At 42.5% G+C, this 25538-nt stretch overlaps 1 protein-coding gene across 4 annotated transcripts in view; it reads right to left on the bottom strand.

The window, feature by feature from the left end:
* Positions 1-2914: 2914 nt before the first annotated feature.
* The window catches only part of ARHGEF6 (Rac/Cdc42 guanine nucleotide exchange factor 6), a 112829-nt gene continuing 90205 nt past the window's right edge, over positions 2915-25538 (bottom strand). For 3 of the 4 annotated variants that reach the window (XM_023735479.1, XM_023735481.1, XM_023735482.1), the window contains 12 exons: positions 23278-23337; positions 21133-21279; positions 18528-18614; positions 17463-17541; positions 15993-16135; positions 14790-14915; positions 13202-13222; positions 12101-12194; positions 10893-10970; positions 7692-7791; positions 5556-5610; positions 2915-3936 (listed from right to left, as the gene is read on the bottom strand). In XM_023735479.1, coding sequence (XP_023591247.1) covers positions 3796-3936; positions 5556-5610; positions 7692-7791; positions 10893-10970; positions 12101-12194; positions 13202-13222; positions 14790-14915; positions 15993-16135; positions 17463-17541; positions 18528-18614; positions 21133-21279; positions 23278-23337 — 1131 coding nt within the window. In that variant the 3' untranslated portion in view covers positions 2915-3795. The remainder of the gene's footprint in view (positions 3937-5555; positions 5611-7691; positions 7792-10892; positions 10971-12100; positions 12195-13201; positions 13223-14789; positions 14916-15992; positions 16136-17462; positions 17542-18527; positions 18615-21132; positions 21280-23277; positions 23338-25538) is intronic. The other variant, XM_023735480.1, reaches the window with a different exon arrangement.

The following is a 25538-nucleotide window of genomic DNA, read 5'->3' as shown; positions in this document are numbered from 1 at the left end:
ATTTTGACAGATAAAGTTGTAGGAGCAGACAAGATTGTCCAGGAGGAAGTTGTAAAATGGAAGAGAAGAGGAAGAGAGTGTTGAGGATCAGCAATGATCAGGGGACAGGCAAAGGAGGCAGATCCAGCAAAGGAGACTGAGGAGTGGTCAGAAGGTTGAGTGAAAGTCAGGGAAGTGTGAGATCATAAAAACCAAGGAGGGAGAGATTTATCAAAGAGGCGAGGGGCCAAATACTGCAGAGAGGTCAAGATGGGTATTGAAAAAAAAAGTTTCCTGGATCTGTCCATTAAGAGCTCATTGGAAACTTCATCAGGGTAGATTACTGAGGTAGAAGCCTGGTTAGGGACCAAGTGCAGAGGAGGGAGTGCAGTAGAAAGAACATGGATCCTGGAGACAGACAGGCCAGGGATTCAAATCCCAGCTCCCTCCCTCACTAACATGTTATTCAATATTTCTGTGCCTCTGTGCATTTGTAAACCGGAACTAACAATAGTGCATACCTCATAGGGTTGTTGTGAGGGTTTACATGAGCTTAACCATGTAAACCACTTAGTGCAGTATCCGGCCCAAAGGAGGTGGAATGCTCTATTTATTAGTTCAGGGCAGGAAACAGAAACCACTGAAGGTATCTCAGGTGGGAGAAGTGGAAATCAGGGGGCTGCCTCTGGACTATTGACTTCAAGGTCATCTCACTATAGTTGTGATCCAGACTTCAGGAAACTTCTGCCATTGCTCCTACCACTGATACAACTTCAGCCCCTCACTCACAACGTTGTGACTTGACACACTGGAACATGGAGTACAGATGCCACAAGCACATCTTTGAAACCTGCCTGTCAGCCACCAAGCCCCAGGAAGATACCTTCTACCTGACTTAAGCCTGTCAAACCTTGTTCATGTGCATCTCATTGTCAGAACCAAAAATTTATCAGAACCCACACTGTATACAGAACTCTAGCTGCAAGGGAGTCTGGGAAATATATTATTTTAGCTTTCCGGGGGGAAAGATAAAAGGGGTAGGAATGGGTGCTGAGTAGCAGCAGATAATATCCAGTTTTCTATCCTGAGGTAGAGAAAATTTTATCATTCTAACCACTGAACCAGCATTCCAACTGTGGTCAAAATATAGGATATCACTGACTGACAAAATCCTGCAAAATATAGAGGATGGAGACAAGACTAAAAACCAAGGATAAACTTGTATTGGAAAATGGATATGTCTTTCTCTAATATTGGAAGAAAAATGGTGAGAAGGGGTATAGACAGTTTACAGGTTGGAGTTAGAGGTCAAGAGGGGTGAAGAAGTTAAGGAAGGTTCTGTCTCATGGCATCTATTTTCTCTGTAAAGTAGGGAGCAAATGTCACCTGCCTGAGTGAGAAAAGCAGAGGCTGACTCGGGGGCCTAAAGAGAGTGGACTAACTAATGAGGGAGATGGGAGAGGAAGCTGATCCAGCACAAGAAATCTCTCTGCACGACGGCTAGTGAAAGAAAGAAACAAAGGACTTATTTTATAAAGCATTGTTATTCTTATTTATTGAAAATGTCCATTTTAAAAGTCTTCAAAATAAAAACAAGTTAGAAAAATTGAGCTTGTGTAAGAAGGGGCATGACAGAAGAGGAACTGAAAGGCCATTAAGGGCAGCAGTTTAATTACAGGGTAACAGGAACCCATCGACATAGTATTGTAAACAACACAATTATAGAGACACTGCTCTCAGGTTAACATGGCTTCATTTCCTTTATATTATTGTTTAGTGTGTGAGCGCATGACACCACTCGGTACCGAGGGCCTCCCAGCAGGAAGGCGAAGTCCTAACACATGCATATGTACACATCACTTTCAAAGAAAGACCTTTCACTATTCGAAGCAATCCTATAACTTATCAACTAAAGTCTTTTGCAACCACAAAAAGGTTTCCTATGAATACAGTTGGCACATTTATTGCAAGCCGTTGACTAACAGCAGACAGGGCAGATTCTAAGATGTGAGTTGTAGATGGTTTAAATTTTCAGGTGAGGGTTTCATATCTAAACGCTGTGCTGAAAACAACAACACCCCTTCCTAGAAATCTTCACTCTTCAGCTTCCAAAGACGGCTGGGTATGGTTGGCTGATGCTGGACCACAGGAATAGTCCACTCCCTGTGGATGGCGTCATTTCTACTGTGTAGCCAGCAGACAACAGTCCCCAGTTATGGGACCCCGAGACCCCACCCCCAATATCAGAGAGAAAAAGAGCTCCTTCAGCAAGCTGGGAGTTTCAAACTTCAAGTTTGGTTTCTAAACAACATTTGCAAAACCCACATTTGCAGGCACCCATCAAATGTACCTGGAAGACAGCTTTGATCAGTCCACTGGCTCTTTGCCTCTCTTTCTAGTGATCTTCCCCATCCAGCCACACTTCACCTGTCTTCGGGGGTGGGAGGGTCTACTCTGTCCTAGAACCTGGGGCAAACTCTCAACTGTGTTGAATTTGGATGTGTGCTGCCCTCTGTGACTCTTCTAAACCTGGTTTCTCACCGTTCTAATTTCTGGGAGACTTCCAAAGTTGCTGATATGATTCAATGAGCAACCTGAGTAAATCAGCTCTACTAGTAACCAGCACCCAGATACCAGAGGTGCCCTTTCATTCTGGATATACAAACTGGACCATCAGCACATTACTGCAAATAATGCTTAGCTTCTTACTCAAAGAGGCCAACAAATATTACAACTTCTTACAGCATATATGGGAGAGCAATAAGGTGAATGAAAGCTGTCTACTAGGGTACAAGATCTCTTCAATGCAGATTGTTTTGAAGGATGAAAGGTCACAGCTTGAATGTGCAATGTAGAGAAAGTAACTGCTCACAGTCTAACTACTTTTTTAAGAAGTAAGCAAAACACACAGATACTAGGCTTACACACTGTTTGGTATGGTTGGTAAAAGCACGGGAAGTACAAAACTTACACGCTAGTCAGAAGGCTAAGAAAAAAGCCCATCATGCACTATGAAGAGGTGGTCAACTCTGCTGCTGAGGGAAGGGCTGCTTAGTGCGATTTGCTAAGGGATTTGGCATTGGCTTGAACGACCAAAACTTCTGCCCCACTGAGTTAAAATGTAAACCAACAAAAAAGGAATAAGGGCACTGTTGTTTTCTTCTAACAGACAACATAGGGAGTAATCAAAAAAAGGTATGCACTGAGAGGTGGCACGGGATGGGCTAGGGAAGGGCAGCGGGATCATTCAGGCAAATACGTTTGTCTTTCATCCTACTCTAGTCATAGCCCAGGACACTTTGCCTTCAGCACATTAGGTACTGAGGGGCTTCCAGGTATAGGAAAGTTTGGGGGGAAAATTTGGGTTCACACTTAACCAACCATGGCCAGCCACTTTGGGACAGCAGCTGAGCCCAACAAGAGTGACCTGAGACAATGGTTTTGCAGAGGCACTGTGAATTGAAGGCCATCTGAAGACCATTTAAAGTCATTGGCCTGCATTAGCTTTCCTTTTCTTATTGAATGGAAAAGACTCTGGGGAGACTTCTACCACCACCTCTTGCTTTTTCCTCTGTTTAAAAACAAAACAACCAACTAATAACCAAACAACAAACACCCAGGCAAAGATACCACACACACATACAGAGAAAGAAATAAGAGAGAGAGAGGGAGGGAGAGATGGGAGAGGGACACAGAGAGAGATAGAGACTCAAACACAAAATAAAAACCAAAGAAGTGAGCAAACTGAGTCAAATCACTCATCTGGACATTTCCAGATGCCCTGAAGGCACACTCTGCCCAGCTGCACAGTGATGGTTATGGAAGAATCGAGGTCTTGCTACTGGACTCAGCCCGAATACACTCATCCGTTTGCTTCAACAACCTCCGGACCAGCTTTTCTAGGTCCCTTCTTGATTTCAATTCTTCTTCCAGGCATTGCTTCATTCTTTTATTCTCCTACAATGGGAAAAGACTCATTAATTACCAAACCGGTGACCCCTTCACAGGGCTCCTCCCTCACCTTCTCAGCAGCCTTCACCACTGGCTATGTGTTCCTTCCCCAAACTCCCCTCCCTCAGCTTCCAAGACAAGGCAGTCTCCTGGCTGTCCTTCTTCTCTCTGACCACCACCTCTGCAATCGTATTTTATGAAATATTGGCATTCTCTAAGACTCTGGCCCTCTTCTCATTCAACACTCTCTTCACTTAGTGTCTTTCAGCTCAAGGGTCTACTAAGGGGCCTCCTGAATCTCTCTGGGTCTGACCTCATCTCCTGAACACCAGGCCCACAACTCCAAATGCCAACTTGCTACAAGCACCTAAAACTCATTGTGTCCTAAACTGAACTCAATATCTCCTCCATCACCCCACACTTCTCTTCCTGTGCTTTCTGATCTCCATGAGGGACACCACCATATCAAACTGGATACCGTGGTAAGAAACTTCATCTTTAATCCTAGATTTTTTCTTTTTCTTTTTTATTTATTTTTTGTAGTGAAAATATACAAAACAAAACATGCCAACTCAACAAATTTTATATGTACACTTCAGTGACTTTGACTACATTCTTCAAATTGTACGACTATTCTCGCTATCCTTTTCCCAATCGTTCTACCACCATTAGCATGAACTCAGTGCCCCCTAAGCAAAAACTCCCCCTTTTCCCCTCCCTCCTACCCCTGGTAACCACTATTAATTTTTGGTTTCTATATATTTTTTTATTTCATATAAGTGAGATCATACAGTATTTGTCCTTTTGCGACTGACTTATTTTACTCAGCATGATGTTTTCAAGTTTCATCCATGTTATGGCATGCATCAGGACTTATTTCTCTTTATGGCTGAGTAATATTCCATTCTGTGTTATATACCACATTTTGTTTACCCATTCATCTGTTGATGGACCTAATTCTTTCTTAATCCCAACAGCACATCATCCTCTTTGATAGGTTCTAACTCTGCAATGTGCCTTCCTTTACATCCATTCTCCTCCTCCACGGCCTCATTGGCACTACCTTAGTTCAAGACTTCGTCATGTCTCACCCTCAGTTTTGAAATAACCTCCTAAGTGGACTTCCAGTCCCTGGGTTCTCTCCTCTCCAACTCATCCATAACCCTGCTACCACCAGGTACAGTCAGTCCACAAACACACTGGGAGACAAGTTCTTGGTCAGATCTATGACCCACAGGGAAGAGTGTTTATCATGGAGCACTAATCATATCTGCAGAGGAGCCCACAAACCACGATTTATGGTTCTGCTTACACTGACACAGCCAAGAATGACTTATCTTTTCTTAATCCTGTTTATAGGGGTCAGGAAACATGGAAGTCGTAACTAAGTTTGGGACCCAACTGCAAACTGCTAAATAGGAATTTAAACAAGCCTCAGAAAGAAATTTAAACCCAAGGCCATGCGCTTAAAATCAACAAAACCTACTTTATAATAGAAGGAAAAGAAAAGTCCCCACCTCACCACTTTCCTTCTGGACCTTCCCCGACAGCACCTACAAGTGTGTGGCAAGGAAGAGGGAGTGGTTCTGCTTTGGTCTGAGAGAATGACTTTCATATTTGATTACCTGCTTCAGTTCTTTGACCTCATCCTTCAAGGCATAAACAGTATCAACGAGGCTCCTAGAACATAGAGATAATATTCAGAGATGAATTGCTGGAGCTGAAGAAGTACTACTTAACATTGAAAGCAGATTTATAAAAGTACAGGTCCTGAAAAGCAGTGGACTTTCTAGCTGATCCATATAGTTACTTGGGAAGGGCACTGCTCTGAATAGTCCCCGTATACCTTGTTTTTATGGGCTAACAACAACCCCTCACATGCTCATTCAAACGCCATGCCACTGCACCTTTTCCATGCTTCCCTTCTCCTTTGCCACTCACTTCCCAGCTCATATGAATACAAAAAAAGAAGGTAGGGCCCATCAGAAGGTCTTGGTTACTCTATCTCAGGGGCAGTAATGAACATGACCTAATGTATGATGAGAAGTATCACAAAGCCATGACTATTCTACAGTATCTGTGCTATGGCATTGCCTTTCTCATCTATCTGACCCTCCATGACCCTGTTGTTGTTAGGTGTTGCCAAGTTGACTCAGAGCGACCCTATAGGACAGAGTAGAACTGCCCCATAGGGTTTCCAAGGCTGTAAATCTCTATGGTAGCAGACTGTCACATCTTTCTCCCACAGAGCCACTGGTGGTTAAAACCACCAACCCTTCGGTAGCAGCCCAGCGCTTAACCTTTGCGTCACCAGGGCTCCTTTACATGACCCTACATGACACAAAGTCAGGGGTATTGTTTCTAGAAGATTCCTCTTGAAACGTACATATATTACCAAAGAGAGGACGAAGCACCCTGCCTGGTTGTGGGACTGCTTTTTCCTCTCTGGCTCTTTCCCTGGACAAGAAGTTTGGAGATCTGAGTTCCAGATCTGATTCTACCACTTACTAGTCCTTTAATCTTGGATAACCAGCTTCCTTGTCATCCTCTCTGGTCTCAGTAATACCACATTCCATGAAAACCTCACAAAATTGTTGTAGGAATTAATATAGCTACAATAATTATTATTAAAATGATCATTATTTATTGGGTGATGACCACATGCTAGCCTTCACACTTATTATTCCATTTAACCTCACAACAACCCTGAACATATTATTATCATCCCCATTTTAGAGACGAGGAAACTGAGGCATGTAGCAGTAAAGGAATTTGTCTCAGGTCACACAGCTTGTGAATCGCTGACTTGCCCCAGTGCTCTATCACTTCATACACCAGATATAAAAATACATTGAGAGTGCTAAGCATTTTGAAACATGCTGCTCTATGCAAATTCAAGGCCTGACTTCAGAAATGACTCAAGTTTAAACAAATGAATTATTTGGTTACTTTGTGTTTATTTTCTGAACCATGAGGTACTTAACCTGATTTTTCCCCATTAGGTCACACTTGCTACTAAACAGAGGGAGGCTAGAGACATAATTTCCCTGAACCTCAGTTTCCTCAACTGTAAAAGTGGTGAGAGTAATGTCTCACCCGATTGCTGTAGGGTTTTAAACACGGTTATAAGTATGTGAAATTCCAGTACCTAACTCCATAAATGTAAGACGCAACCCTCTGGGCAGGGAAATCAGTGCTGGGCCTTTTCATGCATCTCCTAAACCTATTCAAACCGAAAAAATCAAACCAGTTTCCATGAAGTCAATTCCAACTCATGGCAACCCGATGCATTTCAGAGTTGAACTGTGTTTCGTGGGGTTTTCATGGCTGTGACCTTTCAGAAATAGCTCACCAGGCCTTTCTTCCGAGGCACCTCTGGGTGGATTTGAACTGCCAACCTACTGGTTAATAGCCTAGTGCTTAACCGTTAGTGCCATCCAGGGACTCCTAAACCCCTCCAGGGCACCAATATTCTCCTGTGCTATGAAGCACCTTGCTGTACAGGGCAGCTGGCTCCAGTAGCAACCACCACACTGAGCCATTCCAGAGTGTTCTGGGCCCTCTGCCTCTGATTTTCCCTTCCCCCTTGTTGGCATCAGCCTTCCCAAGGCTACCCAACGCACGCTCAGCAAAGAGGGCCACATTCCCAGATGAGAAGGGACTCTCCTTCAGTGCCCGCTTTACAAGAGCCACCCTGCCCTGCCAGAACCTCCTTTCCAGCCCCCAGACAAACCGGGAAAGGATTAGCCCACTCTACTCACTTTTCTTCAGTGATCGTCTGGCCATTACTTCTGGTTTCTTCAATGATGAGTTTCTCTTCCTCAGGGAGTAAGACTTGTGGAACAGAATCTTTGCGAGTACCTACAGACAAGGGTTTCAAGAGACAGGAGATGGAAGAGTTACTAGTGAAGTATATTTATAGGTGTGAGTTCCTTTCTACTGCTGTTATTGATGGGCCTTGGTTGGTAACGTGGTGCTCCCTTGCACCCAGAGGACAGCCACCCAACATTTGCTGACTGAATCTTCCTGACAAGAAAAATTCTAAATGTCCAAATAAATTGATTCAGTGGGGGTGGGGGAGCATTTTATATTCAGAGAAATAATGTGAAAGGGTCACTGGTAATACCTCTTCTCACCCAAGACACCCACTCTTTGCTGCTTTGCCTCTCCCAAAGCAAGGAGTTGACCACAGATTTCCCTGTCCCTGGGTGGTGCAAACGGTTAAATGCTCAGCTGCTAACAGAAAGGTTGGAGGTTTGAGTCTACACAGAGATGCCTTAGAAGAAAAGCCTGAGGATCTACTTCTGAAATATCAGCCATTGAAAACTCTCTGGAGCACAGTTCTACTCTGACACACCTGGGGTCGCCATGAGTTGGAACTGACTGCATGACAACTGGTGACTGGTTAGCACATCTCCGGGGCATGATGCACCATACTCTACGCTATGGTATTACGTGATTTTAGTAAAACTTATGTAGAGAGTAGCACTGCACTGGGACATCACGTGCTTAAAGGACCTCAGAAACATCACTGACTCTCCTTTGTTCTCTTCAGAGTCCTATCGGGTAAGGTAGGATCGGTGAAGACTGATTCCACGTTGGTCACGGGTAGAGTGGGGTTGGGAGAGTATCACATCAGCAGCAGAGATGCAGGCGTCCCCAGCCTATGCTCAGATGTTCTCTAGACACGGGTATTACCAAACGGCTCTTCTGCACCTCCAACCTCCCCCTCACTTCTGGATCTTTCCTCTCAGGTCTCATAAATAAGCTTCAAGGCCCTTGACCTTTGGCCTCCCTGAGCCACTGCGCTTCTCTCTTCTGAGCCAAGTTCTTTCAGAGTTGTCTACACTCTCTGCTTTCACTCACTCACTTCCCTTTTATTGAGGGCAGATGCATCTCTGCCTTCTACAGCGTCTAGCAGTTCATAGGTGCTTAGTAAGTGGGTAACAGACTGACAGTTCTAAGGAAATGCGACTTGTGGTTGGGGAGGGATACAACGTGATAGGTCACCGTGATGGTAAAATGCCTGCTGTGTGCTAAGTACTGTGCCAGACACTTTCCACGTGTCCATGGTGGGCTAGGGGGGAGGAGGGGCAAAAATGTGACTCTTGAGGCCAGAACACCTGCCTCTTTGTAGATTTATCTACATGAAAAGAGGTCATAGGGGGAGGGAATGAAATCAAATTTTGTGTTTAAAAAAAAAAACAGTTGCTGTTGAGTTGACTCTAATTCATGGCGACCCCATGTGTGTCAGAAAAGAACTGTGCTCCACAGGGTTTTCAGCAGCTAATTTTTTGGAAGTAGATTGCCAGGTCTTTCTTCTGAGGTGCCTCTGGGTGGATTCGAATCTCCAACCTTTTAGATAGCAGCCGAGCTTATTAACCATTTGTACTACCCAGTGACTCCTCTTTTGAATTAGGGATGCTTTTTCTGGTGTTTCTTTGTCCCTCTCTCTTTCCTAATTCTCATTATATAACTGCTTTCACTTTCCTCCCCTGGCTCCTGGAAACTTGTCATCAGAGCTAGACATGCCCCAAGTCACAGCCAGGTTTTGTCTGTGGAGCAGAAAAGCTCCTCTTCACAACCAAATGGGTCAACTTTCACATCGAATGTTCTCCTCATGATAGCCTTGGAAATCTGTTAATTGAAAGAATCCATCAAGGCAGTCTACCTAAGAAATTCCCTCCCACACTCAAGTGATGGGTTACTGGGCTGTCCAAAATGGAGTATTCTGGACTATCTGTTTCTTACACAGGTCCAAACCCCTCACAAAAGGTATCCTGAGTGTCTAGAATAATAGAAGACAAAAGGCACAATTAATGTGACCTGGCTTTTAAACAACACAAGGATGAATCAGAAAATATTATCTCACTTCCGGTTTGTAGCCTGAAAGTTGTTCAGGGAAATACTCTCACCTAATAGCTCCCTATTAGGAGAGCCCTGGTGGTGCAGTTGTTAAAAGCGCTTGGCTGCTAACCGAAAAGTCGGCGGTTTGAACCCACCAGCTGCACCGAGGGAGAAAGACATGGCTGCTCCGTGGGAGAAAGATGTGGCAGCCTGCTTCCGTAAAGACTTACAGCCTTGGAAACCCGCTGGGACAGGTCTACTCTGTCCTACAGGGTTGCTATGAGTCGGAATCAACTCAACGGCATGGGTTTGGGGTTTGTTTTTGTTTGTTTTCTTTGGTAATAGTTCCCTGATATTTTTTATACATTTTGAACAGCCCCTGCTAAGTAGCTACATTTCCAGATTTTCAGAACTCTGAAACTTGAGTTTGGTGAAGCATGGTTCTCTTAAATATGCAGCTGATCAAAGATAGTATTTCAACTTCCTTTCCAAATCCGCCTATAAGAAGAGATTAGCATCAGTTCACAGACACAGGAACTCTTTGGGCTCTTTAATTCCTAACTAGTGTTGGTGAAGGTATCTGCGCACTTCAAAGGGAAATAACTTAAAAAATATATATTTTTTTCATTTCTATCACCTCCAACATTTTCGACTCTTGCATCTCTCTTTCTCTCTGGGTGAAAAGAAATATTGAGTAAACAAACCACTTGGCAGCAAAACCACCTTATCTGAAAGATGCAGTCCTGCATGGCTCCTTTGCACGAAGCTGCCTGGTTTACACACCCTGCAGCTCATCTGAGTGGCTTTTCTATCTTTCTACAAGGCAGTGAGCAGTTAAAAAGGAACATTATTAGCTAGAGAAAGTAGTTTGGGGGAGCCTACTTGAGCTATGGAGCCCTGGTGGCACAATAGTTAAGTAAGTACTCAGCTGCTAACCTAAAGGTCGGTGGTTCAAACCCACGAACCCACCCAGCGGCTCTGTGGGAGAAAAGACCTAGCAATCTGCTCCCATAAAGATTACAACCTAGCAGAACTATAGGGCAGTTCTACTCTGTCCTATAGGGTGCCTATGAGTCAAAATCAATTTGACAGCACACGACAACTTAAGCTATGACCTTGTTGGAAATTTGCGCTGGTACAGTAGGCTTCGATCACTTTGAGAATCTGAGCATCCTCTTCCAGAGCAGCTGTACCTGTCAAATTTAATTCATAATTACTTTTTGTAGAAATAGATGCCTCGTGACCCTCAAAATGATGCAGTGCACCCCATTCCCCGGGACTGGCTGCTCTGACCAGTGGTGTCTCTGAAAGGCAGGAGAAAAAGCTGCCCAGCTCTCGTGAGGCAGCCAGAGTGACAGCATCCCCAAGGAGCACTGGGGTGAGCCTCAGTAAGTCAGCACCAAGGGTGGCCTGCTCCTGCAGGCCAGAGCTCGAGATTGGGAGTTCTGCCAGCTGCCTCTTGGAGGCCACAATGACAGCACTGGGCTTGGTGCTGGCTTCAGTTCTCGTCTGATACACCACATCCTTCCTCTCCTTTATAGTTCAAGGTCACCTTCTCTAGGAAGCTTTCTCCCCATCAACCCCACCCATTTTCCAACCAGCCAGCCCAGCCACTGATTCACCCTCCCTCCCTTCTTCCCTTCCAACTCAGTCTTGAAATGACTGTAGGGTAGCATCATGTTCACGTACTTTTGTGCACATCTAAGTGTGGGTGAGGGGTGGGGGATGGAGAAGTTGGAGTCAAGCAAAGATTGATCCAAACTTTATCTCCAACAGATACATACACGTTCTGTCACCTCTTTGTGAGACATCACTTACTCCTTAACATGTGCCCCAAAGTATCTTGTTCACAGCCTTCTAGTCAAGTAGGTACGATTGACTGGCTGACTGACTTTGCAGTCCATCCCTAAATCCAGCCATGTTTCTAGATGTCAGCAGGCTGATTCCTTGGCTAACTGAGAATGTCACTGAGAATTAGACTTCCAGAAAGATTTCAGCCTTCAGGTCTATTTACTCTATCCCTGTACAGGAAATTATCTCAGACATTGGAAACAAAGAGGAAAAACAAATGCATCCATAGCAAATGGGTCCCTTCAGTAGCTCTAGAACCAAGCAGAGAAAAATATTCAGATGATGTCTGCCTAAGACGACGTGAAGTGCAGCAAGAGGCAGCTTATTCAACAGTCTTAGAGGTGACCAAAGCTTCCCATTCATTTGTATGTAACAGACGCTGCTGAGAACAAATTGCTCTAATCATCTGCTTTTTAAACGATTTCTTGTTAGTTCATCCATAATTAACTGTCAGAAAGTACCAAACACATACTTTTCCTAATTACATATTCCTCCTCTGATGGTTTTCTTTCGGTCTTTCTTTTATGAAGAAACTTCTTCATCGTTTTCGGACTTTTACTAGACTCCTGTAAGGACAGAGGTTTCTTAATGAATGAAACTCCTCCCCCAAAAACAATATTAACAAGAGCAAACGGACTTAAATAGAACATCTCTTTCTTATTTTGGTAGTTACGAGCGCATTAAAATTTAACATTATACACATGGCTGCAATAAGCTCTAGAAGGTTAAATAAAACAGAAGCAATGACATTATCCTCTCAATTGCCATAAGAGTGGGAATAGGAATGAAACATGCCTACTGAAGGTGGGGCAGATTCTCCAGGAGGCCAAATGCCTTTAGGGTACTATCTGCAGAGAAAATGGATGTCCACCCTAGAGAAAGAACAGTATTCCTAACTTGGTTCATGTTCCCCACTGATGCACTTAAGGGAATTAAATAACAATTGTAACTACTAATGGAGTATATGTAACTTTTCAAAAAGCTTCAAAAGTATTTAAATAACACATCTATAGCCAAGTTTAAATATACATACGTAAAGTAATATTTTTAGTTAGTAGATAAAACAGATAGGGGTTATGTTGAATTGGTTTTTGTCATAGGAATTAACCAGCAGGTCGACAAAGGTGCTTATTATCAATATCCAACTAAGCAGGTGAGATTCTTATACTTTGTCTTCTTATCCCAATATCTCATGCAATGTATATACTTGGTGCAGGGATAATAATTAGTACTTTAAAAACGTATGAAACAAAGAAGTTTGTTTCTTCCACTTAGCCACAGTGATCCACTCAGACTTGAAAACAGACAGACATGAAAAGCTCGCATATACACAAATAACAGGAACAATAGCATTCTTTTAAAAAGCACACAGGAAAACAGGCATTTTTAAGACATTATAAGATGACATTTTCATATGCATTTCACAAGAGCCTGCTTTTTGAAGTACTTACACGTCAGAACTGTATCTTCATATTTTAGCCACCAATTGTAACAAGGGGCAAAATAAGCGTCAAAGGTTACAGCATAAGCATTAAGATGTCACTGTAAGCCAAAGATATTGTTCTACCCTTACCTTTAAGATATAAGACATCCTCTAAAGTGAATATGTAAAGAAAGAGAAGATGAGCGTGAGAGGTTGATGATTATAATGACCCCATCCATTTATCAATAATTCTAGAACAACATTTGACATGTTAGTGTTATCATAAATTGCACAGAAAGAATATCATCACGTTCCCCACATTAGTTTCAGGTGCAACACCATCATGCAAAAGCCCAAGGAATACAGTTCTGTGCAGAATAACAAATGCTAAAAATTACTGAAATATACACCACGTAGTAAGAATATATTAATCACTCTCTTCCCACAGCAGAAACAAAGTGATCATGCCTTAGTTTTAATAGATTAGTTATGTGAAGGATTAAATCAACTTTACCCTTTAAGCTCACCTTAATTTGAATTTAGTTAACTCACATATACAAAATAGCCGTCATTAAAAAAGGGACCTAGAGAACCGTGAGGTGTCATTCCCAGATTAGGAACTCCAAGAAGAAAATTGGCTGATTGCAGGAATTACAGGTCAATTTCCAGAGCAAATCTATAGGACTGTTTCCCGGTCAAATTCTGAATATAGGCACATAATAAAGATTCAGCTCCAGGGTTATAGCTCCTATCACGTAGATTTGAAGGGATCAACAAACTCTCCAGTGTCCAGATATTTTCTAGTTTTTACTTCACTAAGAGCTGGAGGCAACAATTAATCGAAACAGCAGCATGGTGCTTTGAATCAAAACAAACTCTAACCTGAGCTAAGTCTGTGTCATTCATCAAAACACGCATTTGATATAGAAATAAATGGTGCCTTTGCACTGTAATTCTAAATTGCATCTCATAACTGTCACCCATGTAATCTTCACTCAACAAAACTTATTTAAAGAATAGTTACTAATAAATGAGCCTCTTTCGTAGATGTGAAACAACTAGAAACAGGTTAGGAAAAAAAACCACTGTTGGGATGGAAACGGTAACACTCCACAAAGTTACGGAAGCTAGTGATTGACATTTCCTGACTACAACTTAAAGAAAAAAAGAAGAGGAAAAAAAACCCTTTAAATCCCCACACTACCCAGATATCAAATGTTGTTCTCTCAGGTTGTTTCTGAAAAGCCTTTTTTCAAAAGACATTCCTTTCATTAAATTATTCTCCCTCTCCAACCGCGACAAATATCACTCTCATAGTTCTAACTCGTGACTTGGTCCCATAACACTTTAATAGGTCACAATGAGCCAAAATGCAGAATTTGATCTGCTTGGTTGGAAATTCAACTCGAATGAAGTGGCTCAGGTTGGAGATGTGCACACATCGTTACTAATTTATAGAATTATTGTAATTATTATAAAAGAAAACCAGTTGCACTTTGGGAGGACCCCGGGAAAGTTGGGTGGTGCCCACAAACCCTGCGGATGTTCAATAAACATTTGTGGATGAACAATGGGGGAAGTAGAAAATTAAGAAATAAAAATCACTGGGTCTAGCAATCCAAGCTTGATTGGCATGAATCACCTAGCATAAATTCTAGCACATTCCCACAGAACTATTTGTAGTAAGCTATGAAATTAGCTTGTCAGAAGCAGTTTATACCACATGTAGCAAAATTACCTCTTTATAACCTAGTGCTGCTGATGGTCTAAGTGGAGGTGCAGGTCGTAGACAACTTAAACTCCACGGTTTTATAATTTGAGGAGGCTCCAAGGGTCCTCGGGGCTGTCCAGTAGAGCTAAAAGACTGGGAAAATGTCTGATGAGATGTTGGCAATCTGCCATCTGAACCCAACCTGGTGCCACATAGTGAAAGAATAACAATAGCCTCATTGGATCTAGCATGATCAACAAAGCCAGCCATAGAAAGGGAAAGATGGGAAAACAAAAGTCTCCAGTTTGAGAACTGAAACTTTGCAGTCATAGATTATGGGGTCTCCAAGAAACAGCACAAAAGTGACTCAACATCCCATGATCCTCTCTCTCTTCAGAAATTTCATTAAAGTCAGATTTTTTTTCTCCCTCTGTAAGGCAGGAAGTTGCATAACAGTTAAGATTTAATGGATTCGGTCGTGTGTTTAGCACTGTGTTAGGTGCTTAACTTGGTTATTTCATCAGGACAACCTTAGACTCAGCAAAGTGAAGTAATTAGCTAATAACCGGCAAAGGCAAGATTTGAACCCAGGTCTGACGCCAAGGCCCATGTTCTTCCCACCACAACACACAGTGCTCAGAACTGGAATTTTAGCATCAAAGGTTCTAAGCGTTAACAGACAGCACCACATATCTTCTATCTCACTCAGCAAGTACAGTAAACTCTCATCAATTCAAATTCCATGAATTCTACTTTTGTGGTAACTCAGAAGAAGGCAATGCTAAAAGTTTACCTTTGAAGAGGGTTACTGAAGAAATGGGTTAGCATAAATGAGATTACATGGAGATGCTGAAGTACTTATGAAGGTAAACTATTTGTTTAGACTTAGCACGTTATTAATATGAGAATAACTATTGCTAATTAAGTCATATTGGCTCATTAAAACATCTTAGCAGGACCGCTGGTTAGAAACACTTATTAGCAGTTAGTTGGAATAACTTAATATTATCGAATGAAACTACATACCTCTAAGTCAAACTTTTCACTAATTTTGTCAGGCCTTCACAACAAGAAATCTGAATTAGTGAGGTTTAACTGTACTTCAAAATCCATAAATATGATGAATGATTCAGAGACTAATGGCATGCTCCCTGCTTCTTATAAGTCTTCAGCAGGCAGGGTATGACAAAAGACTCGCCAATCCCTGAGCAGGACAAATGGACTACTTACGGAATGAGCACTGCATGATGACGAGGTTTTGGATAACGAACTGCAAGAGGCAGGTCCTCGGGTCAGTCTGCAGAGCTGCTCCAGCCATTCCTGTAAGTCCTGACTGTTGTTGCAATGGACCACAAGTCTCTCTGTTAGGTTACCTGCATAACCCAATTACGAGCATTGGAAAACAAAAGGCAAGTAGAACCTTGAGCTTGCCTCAGAAACATACTGCATGCAAATAAATCTTGGGTGTCTATTTTCAGGGGTTTCTATATCTATGGGGCGCTGTTGTTGTTAGTTGCCATTGAGTTGGCTCCAACTCGTGGTGACCTTATGTACAACAGAACGAAACATTGCCCAGTCCTGCCCCATTCTTACAATGGTTGGTATGTTATCCATAAGGTTTTCATTGGCTAATTTTCAGAAGCAGATTGCCAGGTCCTTCTTCCTAGTCTGAGTCTGGAAGCTCTGCTGAAACCTGTTCACATGGGTGACCCTGCTGGTAACTGAAATACCAGTGGCATAGCTTCTAGCATCATAGCAACACACAAGCCACCACAGTCCAACAAACTGACAGACAGGTGGTGGATCTATGGGGTAACAGCGTGTTAAAACTTACATATCAGGAACAAATAGGTTGTGATAATAAATAAATAAATATTTGTATTTGATTTAAAAAACTCTCTTGATTTTCACTGCTTACAGAATTTTAAAAGAAGTATAAAATTTCACTGTAAACAAACTCACAAGCCAAAAATTTAAGTATGTCCTTTGTATATGTAGCCCACTTAGTTCATAGTCTTGTGTATTGGTTCCCCCAGTATCAAAGTCAGAACAAGATTAAACTAAGATCAGTACCAATCATTGGGCAAACACCGACTCCTAGGCTCTCTACTTGGAAAGAAGCAGGGAAGGCCTGGGGCCATTATCCCAGTCCCAGCCTCTGTGACACATCAGTGCAAAACAGTGCAGCCATTCCATGTAAATCACACAGGCCTGGCAAAAAAGATAACATGCCCAGATGCCAGTGAGCCTTAGTGATGGCCAGCATTTTGCTCAACTTGCCAAGAAAGTTAACTGGTTTTTCGGCACTTTTGAGAAACACAGCCAAATCTTGCTAATTCCTAGGCTGATGATGAAATTGCTGATAAAAGTCCACATCTTTGGCTCCTCTGCTACCAGGGAATAGAGGACAGAAGAGAGAGAAAATTACATTTACATCAGTCCATTTTGTTATCTCTTAGCTCACAAAAGTAGCTCTTATGCAAGAGAAGATTGGAACTAATGGCAAAGCCGAGGCTTCTGAATGACCAGGAGACTTCTCTGTACACTAATTATCCCAGGAAATGGAATAGACTTTGCCATGCCCGTGTAAAATCTGCACATGGACTATATGATAGAAAATAATAGCACTTATTTATTTAAACCCCACTTCATTCCAAAAAAGATTTGAAGCAGCTACACGAGAAAGAGAAAATTACCTACCTGTGATTTCAAATGTGTAGTCATTCCCCTCAATTTCATCTAATCTTGTCACCACCATTCCTGCTATTGATATTTTTCCCTAGCAGAAAAAGAGAGTTACCATCAATCCTGTGGTGATGCAGGTCTCTGCTTATTTCTATTAGATTTTCTGACCCTCTCAGGAATCACTGCTGAAATATGGTTGGAGATATTCTGACTCAGCGACCCTATAGGACAGAGTAGAACCGCCCCCAAAGGGTTTCCAAGGCTGTAATCTTACGGAAGCAGACTGCCACATCTTTCTTCCATGGAACGGCTGGTGGATTCAAACTGCCGACCTTTTGGTTGGCAGCTGAGCGCTTAACCACTGCACCACCAGGGCTCTTCGGGCAACAGTATACAACCAAAAAAAAACCCCAAACTTGCAACTTATAAAACTCTATATTTTGGGAGCAAACTGAAGGAAGTTTAATTTCCTAAGGAGGTCAATGTCCTGCATCTTCGAAAATCAAATCACGTGAGGTAACTGCAATAAGACAACCATAGCCCCAGCTATGGTTTTCTCAGCAATAAATACATGGGCCTATAAAATGTTGCTGCTAATTTATCTAGTTGTGGGTTTTGATTTCCAATTATCCATTGCCGTCCAGTTGATTCTGACTCATAGCAACCCTATAGGTCAGAGTAGAACTGCCCCATAGGGTTTCCAAGGCTGTAATCTTTACCAGAACAGACTGCCAGGTCTTTTCTCCATGGAGCCACTGGTGGGTTCAAACCGTCGACCTTTTGGTTAGCAGCCAAGCGCTTAACCACTGGGCCACCAGGGCCCCCTGACTTCCAATTACATATTCATAATTTAGCTCATCACCAGAGCAGGAGACATTCAGGATAAACTCATTACAGCAATACAAAGGTCTTTGATCTAAGGAACATCTGCTCTTATAAGCCATTTAATAACAATGAAGGGTCAGAACATTCTGCCTTTTCTGGCTGGAGCTGTTAATGCTACAGTGAAGATAGTGCATTTGGATGGAAACCCGTTTTCATTCTGGGTCCTGCTACTTGTTTTATATGAAATCTACGAACCTGATAGATAAAGCCACTCATCCGAGGACTTGCAGATAGCATTATCAAAACACTTGAAAACAACATGAGGTACCGCTCCTCTTTTTCCTGAAGTGGAATGAAAAAACATTAAATGGGGAAGAAAAATTGGACATTTTTTAAAAGAACTTCTGGAATCACTGTTTGTAACATAGAGCTTATATAATCAACTGAAGCATGAATGGTGATTTTTCTTAAAAAGCTAGCCTACTTAAAAGCACAAAACCAGTTTGATTTTACTTTGAAATGCACAGAAACCCACAGTTTCTGTCTCTCTTTCCTGTACATAACCAAAACACCAAACCAAACCCATCGCCATTGAGTCAATTTCGACTCATAGTGGCCCTATAGGAAGGGGAGAACTGCCTTATAAAGTTTCCAAGGAGCAACTGGTGGCTTCGAACTGCCAACCTTTCGGTTAGCAGCCAAGCTCTTTAACCACTACACCACCAGGGCTCCTCCTAACCACTACACCACCAGGGCTCCTCCTATACATAACAGTTACATACAAATAGTCATGCTTGTTTCCCCCACAGTTAAGGCAGTCCTGCCTCAACTGAAGCCAGTGAGATGTGTTATTCCTGACCATGAAGTAAGCTCTAGGTTCACAAAACAAAAATGTGATTTTAATTGGAAAAGTAGCAAAATGAAGGGGTTTTCGGGTGACAGGAAATTTATTAAACTATAATATGTTTGTTAAACTCTTACTCATAGAATTATGTTTAATCATTAAGAACAGGATAATCATTGTACCCATGTAAACACAAAGAAGTAAATAATTTTTTAATGTACTAAAGGAAACTTTACACAGGAGAGCTTCTCTGCACCCCTTAAACACCTATGCAATTAGTGGATGCAAAAATTACATCTGGTTTTCCCCACCAGAAATCTTCGATACAATGATCCTTATGTCTATCTCCATCTCCTTCCACTCATGTGAGAAGAGCAACCTAGACTGTTTTACTACTAGCTTTGCCTCTTTTGCCTTGAACATCTGCACATCTCCTGTCCTAATGGGCCTTCTCTTATCCCTGTGGTTCTGTAGACCCACCCCTATTTCTTGACATTTTATTGCCAAATCACCTGCTGCCTTCATTTTCTCCACATTGATTTCTTCCATAACTCCACCACTCCTGCTCTCTCAAAGCATCAATAACCGCCTTCTAGCAAAATCCAATGGCCTCTTCTTGGTCGTCATGCTCTTTGACCTCCGAACCTTCTGCAGCACTCAGCACACTGACTACCTTCAAGTGCTCCTCGCAGAATTTCCATGACCCCACACTCCCCTGGTTCTTCTCTACACCTCTTTTGTCTTGTCGCTCTCCCCCACCCTGGCACTGATTCCTGCTCCCTTCACCCAAGAGGTTTATCCCAGAGGTGTGAAAAACTAATAGTTCAACTCACTACCTGAACCTCCCCTAGGGTATCTGCATTTTAAATAAGTGTTCATTAACCCAAAGTAATGAATCTCTGACACAGAGATGTCAGGGAGCACAGGAAGAGGTTTTAGAAGGAAGACCATTCTGACACGCAATAAATCACACCAGATGATGCAATCAACCTTCCTCCCCTCCCCTCCCCTGCCCTCTTCCCAAAAGAAATACTCCATCTTTGGTCCCCTGTGCTTCTCTTTGGATAACTGCTCCCTCGAATGGCACATCTGTTGGCAACATCCAAAGCTCTGACCCTAAGCCTGACCCTTCACCCACAGAACATCTCCACCTGGATATGTACCGGCACTTGAAAGTCAACAGGCCTAAAAATCTAGCCCATGGGTCATTACTTCCTGTTGACTTTCCCTTCTAAATGTGTCTCGAACTTGCCCTTTAGGCTCCATTCCCTCTGCCACCACCCTAGTGGGGCTTACTTATCACTTCCCATCCCAGCTGGCCTTTCTGTCTCTAGTCGCATCCCCTCCAATCTACCTGACATATACAGTTGTCAGATCAAACATCATAAACACCCCTTTCATCATGTCTATCTACAACTCAGGAACCTTTAATAGTTTCTGATCACCTGCTGCATCAATCTGAAATGCTCTTGCTTGATGTCCACAGTTCTCCACAAGCTGACCCTCCCCGACTCAACCTGTCTTTTCTTCACTGTGCCCAGTGGGCTTCCTCTGCTCCCAACAGCTGCTTTCTTCACTGTCCTGCAGAACAGTCACGTTCCTGCTCTCTCCTGAGGTAAGAATGGCCTCTGCCTTATAAAATCCTCCCCTTTTCTCTTCATGGGCCTCCTCCTCAAGTCCTATTTCCATAAAGTCTTCTTCTTGATTGATCCCTTCTCTGACCTTGTATGGAATCTACTGTTGAGGCTGCACAATCTAGCATCGACTATTTTGGTTTGTTTTCTGGTTGCGACTTGTGTTTTACTTTGCTTTTAACACATTCTTTGAAATCAGGGACCGTTGTTTGTTCTTTCCTCCCACCTCCCACAGAACCTAGCAGAGTGTTGGGCAAAGAGTAGGTGCTCAGTTTCGGATTTGAATGTTCTAGCATTTGACCTTGATGGAAGCACAAATAAAGGAAGAAATATATGGACGATGGAAGAGGGAAGAGATAGTGTTTCAATTTGAATACCGTACCTCACATGCTCCGTACTGCACCATTACTTGTGACATAAAAATCACATTGCCCAAGGTTTTAATATCCTCCCCTTCCCATGCCTGAATAGGTTCAGAAAGTATCTGCAACTCCAGCTGTTTTCTTTTCCTCAGATCTTGGCACTGTCCCTGCAGAAGCAAAGCAGAATATAATGGAATGGGAATGCTTACGAAACACACCCAAAACAAGATCAAAGTAAAGATGTGGCTTTTGGCTCCCAGATTCCCACTGCGTCCCTACTCTCCACCGTGAATCCCAATGCTGGTCCCATTCTTGACACCCAGAAGGACCCACTACCCTAAATCTCTATAGCCTGGAGTCCCCAGTAGTTTTGTGGGAAGAGCTACTTTCTTTTTTTCCAGTCTCAAAATAAAATGGCAGAAGGGCTTGTTTTTCCCTCCCTGCAAGGAGTATGGGGAGACAAGTAGCAGAATCACATCAGTCAGAAACAGGAGAGCAACTGGTAGATTCAGATCTGCTGGTGGGCACCAGCTCTAGCTCCTCTCCATAGTGCTTTAGCGGCAAAGCAATTTGATTTTTGTAAAGTATGCTCAGTCTCCAACCAGGCAACGTCTCAAGAACGACAAAAACCAAATAAACAAATAATAACTCTAGGAGTTACAGAAAAAGAGAAAATTAAATTAAATCCCTTATGTCATAGTGAATCAAATCAATCTTATAATGCAACTGAATTTCATGATAACAAACTGAAAATATGAACCAAGAAGTCATTAACTTACAGTTTGCCAACACCATGTGAGGTATGAATACTATATATACATATGCATTCAAATCATTGCTTCAGAAAGTGCAAGGTTATCTTAGAGTCATTAACAGCATTCCTTCCAAATCGGATATGAAAATTAGCATATGGTTAGTCATGTTACTGTTTCCAAATGAATGTAATAGTTTTGGGGAGAGTGTGTTTTCTATAAAATTTCTGCTGTCTCTTTCAGTTAAATGAAGATGAGAAAAAATAAATTCCTTGTACACATATTTCTGAAGCACCATAAATATGCTACAACTGTTGAAGCAAGTAAACATGTAAAGTGATCAGAAAGATATCTGGTTTTAAAAATTTTATATTCAATATACTCAGGAAAAAAATAAAAAGGACGCAAATTATAAGAAATGCCACGGGTTTCAGAGGGGTATACTCTTAGCTTAAACCATATAAAACTGCCAATATTCAACATTTTAACCCACAACAACAGCAATTTTAACTTTAATGCCTTACTCCAGTCTTCAATTTGCTGTTTAACCATAGGCACATCAGTTACTGATCTTTTCGTAGCAGTAAAAATTAGGTGGCGGTCAATGCTGCATGACAACCTTATAGCAAGGATGAATAAACATTGATCTATCACTTAGAATGCTAAACTTAACCAATCACTCATAAATAAATCACAATAAAGTTTTCTTTCCTTCTAAAATGGCACCAAGTGGTTTTACATCAATGGGTTTAAGAAGACACTCTAACCATCATGCTCAAAATACAACATTACAAGTACCTTTGAATAAAAACAAAAATCCATTGCCGTCAAGTCGATTCTGACTCATACATAGCGACCCTATAAGACAGAGTAGAACTGCCCCCATAGGGTTTCCAAGGAGCAGCTGGTGGATTCAAACTGTTGACCTTTTGGTTAGCAGACGTAGCTCATAACCACTATAAGCAATTGCATTTTAGTCATTTTTTTTTCCTTTTAGATTTGATGAAGGATTTCTTTTTCTTATGCAAAGAACCAACTCACACCTTCTGGCATGAATAGTTGAATCCAGCATTGATGCCAATCAGTGAAGGAGCTGGTGCACAGACATAAGGTGAGCAACACTGGGGCAAAGACAAAGGGACAAAAGGAAACCCCCACCTACACAGCAATGCTTCATGTGGCAGAGACCTCAAGTGCAATAGCTTTATACCCTCAGTCTGGCAACCTTTCACAGGTAAGCATGATGTTTGGAAGACAAAATTCAGTGAAACAATCACTGCATACTGTCATCGCTAAAGCTTATTGTTTCCATTCTAAAGACCTTTGCCTAAGGAAAGAAATGTTACACACAAAACACTCCCTTACGAACAAAGCATGCAAAATGGAGAATTAGAATTGTAAAGCATCACCTACCATGAGCGTTTTGAATGCTATGATTGCTTTCAGAATATCCTGATGATCTGGATGAGTATCCTATTAAAGGAATATATTTTAAAACTGTATTAGAAGTGAATGGATGAGTGGTTGCCAGGGGTGAAGGGTGGGAGGAGGCTGTGACTGCAAAGGGACAGCAAGAAGGACTTTTGGGGGTTGATGGAACTGATTGTGGTGGTGGTAGCATGAGTCTATACGTGTACTAAAATTTATAGAAACTCTACTTCCAAAAAAGGTCACTTTTACAGTGTGATAACGTAAAAATTAAAAAAACAAAGTAGTATCCAAGCATTTGGAATCTCAATATCTCCAATTATTAGGTGATTAAGAAATTAAGAGTTGGTAAAATACCACATATTTGGCAACAATAAACACAGGAGGCAAGACTTCCCATTTCCCTTCTTGCTGTTATACTTCAGATAATAAATAAGACTTCTTTTAGGCGGCATCATTAGGTCATGTTGTTAGCAGCTAACAGGAGGTAGGGAATTGTGGAATCAGAGTGGCAGTTAGAGCAAAATCAATCTAATCTCATTTCCTGAAATGCTTCCATTTTCTTTCACAGATTCACCATGGAAGATGGGAAAAATGTCCAAGTTTCATGCAATGTGCGCCTTCTGAAGCAAGACTGTTACACATGGTCCACAATTCCATGGTACTTGTTGTTATCTGCCATTGAGTCAGCCACTGACTCATGGCGACCCCAAGCACTATGGAACAAAACGCTGCCTGGTCCTATCCCGTCCCCATGGTCAGTTGGGGATCAGACCATTGTGATCCGTAGGGTTTTCACTGGCTGATTTGTTGTAAGTAGATCGACAGGACTTTCCTGCTAATCCATTTTAGTCTGGAAGCTCCACTGTAACCTGTTCAGCACAAGCCTCCACTGATGGACGGGTGTTGACTGCACATCAGGTGTATCGGCCAGGAATCAAACCTGGGTCTCCTGAACGGAAGGTGAGAATTCTACCACTGAGCCACCAATGCCTCACCCATGGTATTTACAACCATGAAGTGACAGGTTCAAAACTGGCTTTGAGGAATTCACATCTCCATAACTGGCTGTGAAGGGAAGGTAGAGATTCTTGGGGGTAGACGAACATCTAACCTTTGGAACTGAGCTGGTGTAATGGGAAGATGACCTCTGCTACTCAACCAGCCTTGGGTAATCAAATCCAGAGCTGAGCAGATGACGGGTCTGACCCAAGAATGATATTGCTTATGAAAAGTACACTTGTATTCCTTTACAATAAAACCTTTCTTTACCAAAATCAGCTGATAACAGAATTTCAGGTTTTAGTCTACTGTCAGCCAGCACCCTTGCTAAATAATCAGAAAGCTGGAGAAAGTGTCTCACCCAGAGGGTAACTAGCGCTAAGGGTGTACACTATCTGACGGTGGGAGAGGGAGGTCAGCCAAGACGTGTGACCAATGGCAGCTGGAGGCAGGCAGAGACATGGGCTCCCATACAAGGAAGGCTAGGATTGAGGATCCAAGCAGTGGGAACATCTGGGCTCTTTTCCTCCAAATTAAACCTGTAGCTGTTCTTCTGTACTGAGCAGTAACAGAAAGTGAGGCCACTAGTGTCTGGATTTGCGTGGTAAGCGAAGAGGGGCAAACCTCAAACAGCTCAGTGAACAGGTTAAGCTTTGGGAAAGGCGTCCAGAGGCCAGGCCCTAGGCGAGCCCTAACTGAAATCTCATTCCGGCAGGCCTCACTTGCCAGCTGCCCGCTGCCCGCTGCCTCCAGCCTTCAGGCAGGTCAGACACCTGAGAATGTGGTTTCACTCGGAGTGCATGCTTTCCATCCTTACCAATGCTGATGGGCCCAGCAGTGTGCAGCCTTTCTCTTTAAGATAACCCAACCTTTTAAAACCTCAAAACCTTTCCCCAGACACAGGAAGAGCAACTAGGTAAAAGAGCGGCCCTCCTCTCCCACCCACGCCTCGATCCCCAGCACATGATCTCGCAAGAACGTCTTGAGGAGCTATATCTGCTGATTGTTTTTTAATAACAAGAGCATTTTGGCTCTTGATGAGAGAGTATTCAATTACCAAGCTCACTGCAAATCGTAATATTTACAAAGGATTATAGTGATGTGACAACTGTGGCAGATTGTAAGTTTAGAAACAAAAATGTGAGGCGAAGCCCCGTAAAACCAAATGAGACTAATGAGGTACAGGAGTCCAGTGACAGGGGCCAGAAGGCAGAAGGGGACAAGGAAGCTGGTGATAGGGAACC

This window comes from Trichechus manatus, unplaced genomic scaffold, assembly GCF_000243295.1.
Source record: "Trichechus manatus latirostris isolate Lorelei unplaced genomic scaffold, TriManLat1.0 scaffold00079, whole genome shotgun sequence".
NCBI lineage: Eukaryota > Metazoa > Chordata > Mammalia > Sirenia > Trichechidae > Trichechus > Trichechus manatus.
The sequence above is the reverse complement of the archived record's forward strand: the minus strand, read 5'-3'. Positions and strand labels throughout refer to the sequence as shown.